Genomic DNA, 10,345 nt, shown 5'->3' with positions numbered 1-10,345 from the left:
GAACCGGAACACGGAACCATGGCTGTGTGGGATGGTACTGGAGCACGGTACCATGACTGTGTGGGCCGGTACTGGAGTACGAGCTGGCTTCCTGACCTTGCGTCTTTTAGAGTTCTTTTGGAGGCTCCGTGGACCTCCAAATGCCAGGCAGGATCCCAAAAAAGGGTCAAAAAAATGGAGACTGGCACTCAGGGCTACGAGAAAAAACTCTGAGCCATTCAGGCAACGAGCTCCTCAACCAAGGCATGTTGGCCACCTCCATTTGTGCCTTTTTGAGGATAGCCTCTTTGTCCCTTCTAGACGAGGTTCCACTCCACTCGGCATGATAACATTGAAGGGAGAAATCCAGATCCAACAGATCCAACTCAAAATCATCAAAATCCGCTGGGTCCATAGTTGGTCGGTTCATTCTGTTCACAGTTACGAATCGCGGAAAAAGGCAGGACCCAAAAGCAGACTACAAAAAAGGTAAAAAAGGTAAACAAAAAGCGAGCTTTATTCAAAAGCCGATGACAAAAAACATGACAATGACATAGCACAAGGAAGAAACATACCCGAAAAACTGACCGTGACTGACATGGAGGAAGACAGGAAAAACAAACAATGAACCGACAGGGGAACACAGGGAAAGACAAGACTAAATACAGAGAGGGGTAATCACGGGACGAGAAACAGCTGGGCAGGGGAGGTAGAAACACAACACAATCAGACAAAGGAGGAAACACACAGGAAGGAAGACAAGAGACAGGGAGAACAGAATTACAAAATAACACCCATAACAAGACAGAAAAAACTTAAAACGTGACATAACATTTGGATCGTGACAGGAGGTTTACAAATGCTCCTGTAATGGGGGACATCCTTGCCTCTTTGCGATGGTTTGACTACAAAAACTTCGAGTTGTCGCATCCGCGTTTGTTTTTCATAATCCAACAGAAAATCAAATGGAGTACAGGCCTAACGCATAAAACTGAGAAATAGAGATAGTCTCCGGTTAGGTTTGTTAATGTTCACATCCAACACAAAATCCTGTAATTTTTGTTCGTACCAAAGTTGACTATATTCACTGTTGCGCACCACAGCAGCGTCATATCTCCTTAGTAACACCTCTGAAAGACTACAACAACAACAAAAAACTGTGGCAAAGGCGCCTGACTTTAAAGATACACGCTGCAATCAATGACTGTGTTTGGGCTGCAGGTCACTTATGTGACCTTTTCTCTAAATCGGTTATTTCGTTTTTTACGCACTCATATGGTTTTGGCCTGCTGGGCTCCGCAGCAGATGCTGCAGGTTCCCGCTGCTCCCGCGGTGTCTGCCGCCGCAGAAACCAGTTACCATTCACATATTGATTCCCAGCTCGACCCTCAGTGCCGCCTCGTAAGATCCCAGAGCAGTTCGTCTCGCGCAGGGGATCTGACAAAGCGTCACTGCAAGATGAGCACGAGGAAGGAAAGGCCTTAGCTCTGCTCCGCACTTTGAGAAGCTTAATTAGGATTCCACTGGACACAGACACTTTTTCACTTAGTCTGCACCTATTACCATGACCAGAAATAACAAGAGCTAAAAATCTGTCCTTATTATATTAGCCTATACTTTTGAGATACGTTACCATACAAACGTCTTTCAAAGCGTTGAGATGAATTTGAATAAATGTAGGGAACTAATGCATTGACAATAACTATTATTTCTCGATTAATATTACTTTAGAAAGTCTTGTTTTTGGCTCTTTTAATATATATCAAATGAAACCCACTGCCTGTTATTTGCCTAAGTGTAACATCGTCATATTGCTTCACTGATATTCACCTGTTTCTATACTTTGTGTCTCCCCTCCAGGGTTACGGCACCCATGACAACACACACACACACACACACACACACACACACACACACACACACACACACACACACACACACACACACACACACACACACACACACACACTGCCTTCCCAAGGGCCGATTTATGCAAGGTAATACAGTGTCCCAACTGAGAATAAATTAATTTAAAAATCGGTTTAGATTCAACCCTCCACAGCATCAGTGAAATATTTTGTATGCGAGGATTCAAAGGACGAGGTTGTCTTTTACAAGTGTTGCTCCTGGTCTAAAACATGTGTTTATTAAGACAAAAACGACACATGAAAGGGTAACATTAGGCCTATAGGTTTATATATAACTAATGTATCTTGTTTAATAGACTATACAAACGGATTATACAATTTAAATATTTTTAAAGGAATGAACATTCACTTATTTTGTTTCCAAATAGGCCCTATGTTTGAAAATAAAACATCAAAATGGGGACAGTATTTTACACTTAGTGTATCGAGCATAATGTCTTCTCTATATATGTTTTTTGAGGCCTACATTTTTTTGTCATCATTTAAAGAGCAGATATTTATCGTTAGACCTATACTGTCACGAAAACAGGCACGCCTAACAGACTATTATAACCAAACCTCGATCAGCTTAAAAATCAAACCAACAAAATAACCAGAATGCTGTTAAACTCAAACATTCTTAAATATGAGCGTTAGAACCTTATAAAAGCAACTAGCACTTTCTTTTCAACAAACTCGTTTTAATAATAATAAATAGGCTATAGCCTATATATTTTTTATTTGTCAGATTTTGCGAAAAAAATACGGACAAAATGATAATAAACAAAAACAACAACCCAGAGCAACAGTTACATATCTAAACCACATACAGTAGGCGATTAAAAATAATTAAACATACCTGATGGTTAAAATTACTCCAATCCAAAAGCCCAAGATGTATGTTGCGCCGAGCACCTGTCTGTTTATCTTCAAACATGCCAAGAGAGTGACCCTCCATAAACAAACAGCAACAACAAAACACTGAAATATCGACCGACTTTACAGTATGATAACAGCAATTGGAGATGATTGACTTTTAGGAGAAACAGAGTTAACTGCGATGACACCAGAGGAAAACTGATTTGCATGCTGCTCAGGGAAGTGTGAGGTTTGCTGAGGGAGAACAAGGAGGAGGTGAAGCGTTTTTTGAGCTGGGAGAAGAAGAGAGGCGGTAGCGCGCACATAAGCGGGAAACCTTTTCAGCTGGATAATGTGAAAAGGTACTACATTGCCCAGTACACATACTAAAATACAGATGCGTGAGATAAAACATTACCATCTTATTATAACATTATTAATGATGAAATAATAAAATATAATGATATTAGAAAATGTAGCCTATTCAAATGTACCAAATATTTTCACCGATACAAAATGCAAGATATATAAATTGTTGCAAACAATTTGCCACACAGGCGCATGTACTACATGCACAGCACGCAGAAAAAAATAAAACACACTCATGAACTACAGTTCCCAGAAGGCAATACACTGCAGACGCATGCTGATTGGACAGCAACTTCATGTCGTCATCGTCCCACACAAACAAACTAGTAGCAACAGCAACAGTTGAATCAATAGCCTGTGCCCCGAAGTAAATCATGCGAAGAAAAAAACGTTTTTAATCTGCTTTTGGGACTTTTCGCGGCTCTCATATGATATACAAAAGGAGGGAAATTGCCATTAGCGGTAAGTGTGCCATTGAGGGTGAAATAATGAAGGTTAGTTACCTGCAAAGTTGCTAGTAGCGATGCTAACGTCAGTGAATGATGGAGTGACAACTAAGAGCTAACTAGTAAGCTAGTGTTAGTCTCTCTATTTTGTGCCGTAGACATTATTTAAAATATGTCGATAGCTAAACTATGAAATGGCAATGAAGACGCGAAATAGACTTGGTTTATGTGTTGCCCTTAGTTTGCCTTAGCCACTACTTTTATTGTGAGCCAGCTAGCTTCGATAACTACCTGTGGCTGATTTCTCCCTGCAGTGTTTGTATGTTGAAACTTACTTTTTCAGTTTTCTGTCTTTTATGCAGTGCTTTCCCTTTTTATAATGCATGTTCTTGCATAAGAGAACAAAACAAAACGTAATGTGTTTGTAAGCTCTCTGTGTGTTTGAAGCGTATTTATTTATTAGTCTTATGGCGCCATCACGTGTTAACTGTAAGGAATTACACCAGGTGACTCGAGCAGTAAGTCAAACCAGTGATGACCGTTTTTGTGAAGTTAAATGTTAGAGGAAACTAATTTAGGCGTTTATCTCATGATAATGTGTTCTCTTTTTTCATTTTCAACAGCCGTGATTGTAAGATGAATTTCTCTGAGGTTTTCAAGCAGTCCAACCAACTGTGTAAAGTTTCCCCAGATGGGAAATGTTTGGTAAGTGGTTTAGTTAAAGTTATATTTGCACAATTCTAGTTTTTAAGTATGTTTGCTGCGTTGAAGTAGGTTATGCAACTTTAAACTATTATGTGATTCCCCTGATTAATTTCCCAATTTGGGATGAATAAAGTATCTATGTATTTATCTATCTATCTGTCGATCTATCTATCTATCTAGATCGATATATAGATACTAGATAGATCTATCGATCTATCTAGATTGCTAGCTACAGGGATACAACTGAAGTGTGTTTCAAGTCTTCTCTCCCATGTGTCTCTTTGGCTGTACCTGCTAGGCTACCTGTGTGCAGTACAGGCTGGTGGTGCGAGATGTGGGGACCCTGCAGATCCTGCAGCTCTACACCTGCCTGGACCAGATTTCCCACATGGACTGGTCTTCTGACTCTCTCTTTATCCTCTGTGCTATGTACAAGAGGGGACTGGTACAGGTAAGCTATCGGTGGAAGACAGTAATGTGAATATGTGATTCAACATGGTGTGGGAATGCTTTTAGTTATGCACTCAAGGTAGAAGACCTTACTCAGCTGGGTTGATTTAGTGTAATCTTGCTCTCCTTTATACAATATCTTTATACAAATTGGTCTGGCAATATGAAAGGATCTCTTTGGGCTCCAATAGCTTTTGCTAATCATTTGCTGTGACACTTTGGATCAAACTATAAACTATGAATTCTAATGAGTCCTTGAAATATGAATTGGCAACCAAAATGGTTTGTTTGGACCTTAAAACATTATGTGTAGTAATGCCCAAGCAAAACACCATCTTTCTAACCATTTTTGGATCCCTCAAAATGTTTTAAAATACTTTAGGCAGGCATATTCAAATTTGTTGTCATATACATATAAAGCAACATTTTATAGACAAAGAAGATGAATTATGGAAAAGTTAAGTTGCTGATATATGTACTGCATTGAACTACAAGGGATAATGCCAATAATGTATTACATCCTGTGTTTATATAGTCAAACTGAGTACTGTTTAAAAATAAGGTATGAAAAGATGTACGATTTGACTTATGAAGTTGGTTTAACAGTGATTCTTATAATTGTTTTTTCTTTTCCTTGATACAAACAAATATTTGGATTGATAAACCATACTGTTTATGTATTTTGTATCTTTACTCTAACTTATACCAGGCCCCTTTATCTTTTTGAGGGCTCAAAAATATGTCCATATTTATTTTAAGTTGCACCCTTATTGGCAGAAAGAACTTACCATAATTACGTTTGTTTCTTTTAAAAAGCTGCAGTAGAAAAGAAGAAGCTTTGCATGCTACAGTAATACCAGTTTAATGAGCATCACAGGGCGAGTAACTCACCTTTGAAGGGGTGTCCATCGCCAGTCTTTCATGGTGTCTGAATCTCAAGTATTTCTTATTGTTTGAAATCAAGTTGAGTGAACTGCAGGATGTGTGAAGGATGTCATCAGTGATGGCTGATCGCTGTCCTTCTGTCACTCTCTGTCTTTCTCTTCAGGTGTGGTCGCTGGAACAGCCAGACTGGCACTGTAAGATTGATGAAGGCTCAATAGGACTAGTCTCCTCGCGCTGGAGTCCAGATGGACGTCACATTCTCAACACCACTGAGTTCCATGTAAGTGTGAAGTTGGTGCGTGCATGGGTGCGGGCATTCATGCCCACGGAAGTGTGTTTATACATATGCTTGTCTGGTTTCAACTGTTGCTGGCTCGCAAGGAAGGGGGACCTGAAAATAGCCAGACACCAGAGCTTGTCTTGACCGCCCCTACACCCCCCACCTGCCGCATGTATTCAGCCTGATTTCATAGTTCCCCTCCTGTTAGCGTCCTGTCATACACAGGTCTCAAGTACCTCTGGAACATGGGTGCAATGTGTATGAGCCCTTCCAATGTATGTCTGGTATTTCCGTTGGCAGCAAATCCATTTGATGATGTACTAAGTTCAGGAACAATAGGAAATAACACAAAAAGAACACCCAAACCAAAACGGCAGAGTAATGTAAACGGATGAAAGCATGCAGTCATAAACCAAGTTAGTTACAGTTTTGAAAAATGTGTACTTCAATTAATACAAGCCTTCGCTGTTGAATTAATATAAGGGCAAAATTGGGTTATGCAGTGCCACATCTGAAGATGAACTTGACTTGAACTGAACTGTCCTCATGTCAGTGTCAATTACTTAATTACAGCAGGCCTGGTTCGCAATGTTTAAGGCTGATGCCTATGTTATAGAGTTTATAACAATCAGGTATTCCATACTGCAATCTGTCAACCAATAACTCTGTCATATGCAAATATCTGCCATGACGGCCAGTGCAGAGGCATCGGCATGGATAGAAATGTTTGGGGTTAGGTGCTTCTTAACTGTCTCATTTGAGAATTTAGAAACCGCTTCAATAAAAACAGATACAGATACATATGAATATATTTGAGTTTTGCAAAGTAAAAATGATTGTAGTCAAAGAGCCAGACTGTAACCTTGAGGAACACCAGCTTCAAGAAATAGATGAGTTTGGCAGTAACACATGATGCTTTTCAAGTTTCATTCTCAAGTTTTGATTTCCATAATAATACAGAGCATTACTGGGATAAATTATTTCATACCACATCTAATGTTGAATAAAGTACAACAAGTGTACACATGGAAACATTTAATGGAATTACTTTGTTTGTTTTCTATTTTATGTAAATAACATTTCAATTCACTTCATAGTAAGCATGTGTTGTTAGGGGTGACAAGCTATAGCAGCTACCCTTGGGTAATTTGTAATATGATTGGGGCACCATGGAGGGCTGTGTCAGTCATGCTGAACCTGACTCCAGGAATCATTTGACAGGTGTAGTGGCCAAACACACAACACTGTCTGGTCTGGAGAAGGGTGCAGGGGGTGCAAGTGTCTGTGGCATGTCTGCTTTGTGTCTGTCTGCATCTTTAACAACAACAAAAGAGGGTATGGGATAAGCATAGCACTGTGTCTTATGTCTTAGAAAAAACAACTTGATTTGCAGAGATCTTTGAGCACATAAAACATTATATTCGTTGTTAATTGTATGGTTTGTCAATCCCTGACATACAATATTGTGAACATGTTATCCATTCTTCATTCTTGTCATGGCAAAATGTTTTATAAATCCTTAATTGGTATTGTTTAACGTTGACTAGCTTGTCATGGTAACGCATAACAAAACTTCCCCTCTCCTGGAGTTGAGTGCAGCAGCTGGGCGTAAGCTGGGCGTAACTCTACGTCCAACGTAGAACCGAAGGTTAAGACCAAACTAAAGTTATGACTAGTGCACCACTTATACTTAAGCCCTGTATGCGTTGCGCCCGGGTGTAACTTTTACGCCTAGTATGGAGCAGGCGTAAATCGGAAAGAGAGACTAGTATCCATAGTAACGTAAAACAGGCAAGAAGGAAAATAACTATGGCAGTGCGTCTTGTTTGCATGTTGTAACAACGAAAGGGCATTAAGACGAGAGAGTCGTCCGTGATCGAACAAACCCACTGGACATCTATTTAGTGAGCTGATAGAGAGGTTTCGTTTCGGCAGACAAGCCCTTTTTGATTTAATCGAGGAGATCTCCCCTCAACAACAGAACGGATCAGACAGAAACGCTGCGCTCTCCCCAACCTTGCAGGTGCTGATTGCGCTCAGATTTTACTTTAATATTGTGGGAGACATAATTAATGTTCATCGCACAACTGCATGACGGGCTATTAGACAAGTTTCCTTGGCTCTCCAGCGCCGCCTTAGGAATTATATTCACTTACCAACACAAGAAGAAGCAGCAAAATCCTCCTGGCATCCGTGAAGATATCAGTGGACGAGTTAACCACAATCACATAATAAACAACATATAGCCCTGTATATTTGTAATATGAACGCTGTTTTTTTGCAATCGCATTTCAATAAGCTCACATTGTGACCACATATTTCCATTAGGCCGTTTTATAGCCTATTTTATTCAAAAAACACACACAAGAACATTAGATAACAACATTTGGAGAACTATTAACATGAAATTGAGATAAAAACAAATACAACAAATATGATTAGAGAATAGTGAATGACGAATTGTCTTCTTCAGTGATTCTTTGCTGATTCTTAAGAATTATAATTTTGAGTCTTAATCTATCCTTCTCCAGCTCAATGTTGTCATGTTCCGCTCTCAGTTTTGCGGTCTCCACCTCCACACGAGCGATCTCTTTCTCCACCAGTTCACGCTGTAGCTCTGTAAAATCCCTCTTTCTTTTTCGGGGTGTTGGCGTCATTTTTCTGTTCTTTTGGTTTCTGTTATCCATGACTTCGTTATCCAAGTCTTAGCTTGCTCTGAATGGAGGAGTTCGAGTGTTAAATTATGTAGACGTGTGTTGCTTGGCAACAATTACTGTTTTGCGTGTATTCACGTGGACGCGCATCTTAAGACCAGGCGCAGCTACGAGACTAGTCAGGCTTGGTGCACTCGGTGTAAATTCGAATCACTAAGTCGGACGTAGCTAAGCCCGACGTTAGAGTTAAGACCTACTTTTTTACGCCCAGCTGGTGCACTCCACTCCTGAGCTGTTGTGTATAAAAAATGTGCATTGCCCTCTGCCCTTATTACTCGACCAAATTTTAGCAAGAAGTTAAGTGCTGTAGTTACTAAGCATCCTCTGGTAATTGAGGTTAAAAGACTAATTCAATAGAGGCAAAGTTGGCACAGGATGCCACATTTTCAAGGGGCCCACTGAACTTACCTTCACCTCAGCCCAACATTTCATTAAGGCTGTGCCAGACGGGTTTTCGTGTCAGGTTTGAATTTCAGCCCCACTCATAAACAGCCTGCTATATTAACTTGTTTAGGGACAGCTGCTTGTGGTGTGGATCGTGCCACTGTGTGTATGTGTGTGTTGGTTATGTGTGTGTTTGTCTGTCTATGTGTCAGTAAATCTGCTTGGCTAGCTGTGTTGTAGCTGTTACAATATCTGTTTTCTTTTTAAATCCATATGTACTATTTTTAGATCTTTCTGATTTGCATGAACATATTTTATCAGTACAGGAATTACAAAGCATAGTGTCTCTCTAGCACTAACATGGATCACAATGGCAGCCTTAGACATACTACAGCTAAGCACTTATTTTCCAGTGAGTTAGAAATACTCTTGATCTTTCAAGCTTCAAGTAGAGCTATGTTTTTGGAGGCAGACGTGTTAAAAAGCACCAGTTGTTTTTAAATATGGGATGGCGCCATGTCACAGATTTAATAGATCAATAGTCTCATTGCTGAAATCTAGTCTAGGTATTGTGAGACTTCACGCAATGTGTCTCCTAGTTGAATTCCCATCGTTTATCTTAGGAGCTCACAAAATGCCACTCACACATCCATGTTAATCCACCTTTACCAGCTGAGGGGTGATAAACTGCGAGTGGAAAAACACCAGCCAAGGACATCATTAAACTTCTCTAATGGTTTTTACATTGTAGGGATCAGATTAGTGATAGCATTCTTGGCAAGTACTGCTTGAGCCTTGCTAACGTGTAGCATTGTTGGCAACTGCGCTACCGGACTGCGAACGTATGCAGCTGCAACGCGGAACAATAGCTCTGCCATACCTATGTGTGGGCTGCCAGGGGCTCCAGTTCCTTGGCAGAATCATGAGGCTGTAACAGGAGAAATAGGCTATATTGGTTGGAGATGGCTTCCTATGTGGAATGCCTGAAGTCTAAGCCTCTGTTGACAGAAAGGCCTATATGGCATCAAATGCATTCGCTCATTCTCTAGCACTCGAAGAAGAGCGCAACAAGAATGGCTGACAGAAAGGTTTATTCCAGTTTGCTGTCACTTACTCTGGTCTACAATGTATCATTGCCCAGAGCCTGTCCTGTTGGAAAAAGTTCCCTAAGTATGTGTTTATCTTGTGACGTATACCTGCTAATAGATTCAAAGTGGATGTGATGGTAGATATTAGCTGCAATTTTTCCATTTGGCAGTGCCTTAAGAAGATTGTCTTCTCATAACACATCAAGGGAAGATTATTTGTGCAGCTCGTAATCAGAGTTACAGCCACAAACAACTTTGCTAGGACCTTAATAAATATATA

At 40.2% G+C, this 10,345-nt stretch overlaps 1 protein-coding gene across 1 annotated transcript in view; it reads left to right on the top strand.

The window, feature by feature from the left end:
* The first annotated feature begins 3,435 nt into the window (after nucleotides 1-3,435).
* wrap73 (WD repeat containing, antisense to TP73) overlaps nucleotides 3,436-10,345 on the top strand; it is a 15,404-nt gene continuing 8,494 nt past the window's right edge. Inside the window, exons 1-5 of the mRNA XM_010774884.1 lie at nucleotides 3,436-3,575; nucleotides 4,183-4,264; nucleotides 4,563-4,715; nucleotides 5,763-6,012; nucleotides 6,105-6,154. Of these exons, the coding sequence (XP_010773186.1) occupies nucleotides 4,196-4,264; nucleotides 4,563-4,715; nucleotides 5,763-6,012; nucleotides 6,105-6,154 (522 nt within the window). The 5' untranslated portion in view covers nucleotides 3,436-3,575; nucleotides 4,183-4,195. The remainder of the gene's footprint in view (nucleotides 3,576-4,182; nucleotides 4,265-4,562; nucleotides 4,716-5,762; nucleotides 6,013-6,104; nucleotides 6,155-10,345) is intronic.

This window comes from Notothenia coriiceps, unplaced genomic scaffold, assembly GCF_000735185.1.
Source record: "Notothenia coriiceps isolate Sejong01 unplaced genomic scaffold, NC01 NC01_scaffold00014802, whole genome shotgun sequence".
NCBI lineage: Eukaryota > Metazoa > Chordata > Actinopteri > Perciformes > Nototheniidae > Notothenia > Notothenia coriiceps.
Note: the sequence above shows the minus strand (reverse complement) of the source record. Positions and strands in the feature narration are given on the sequence as shown.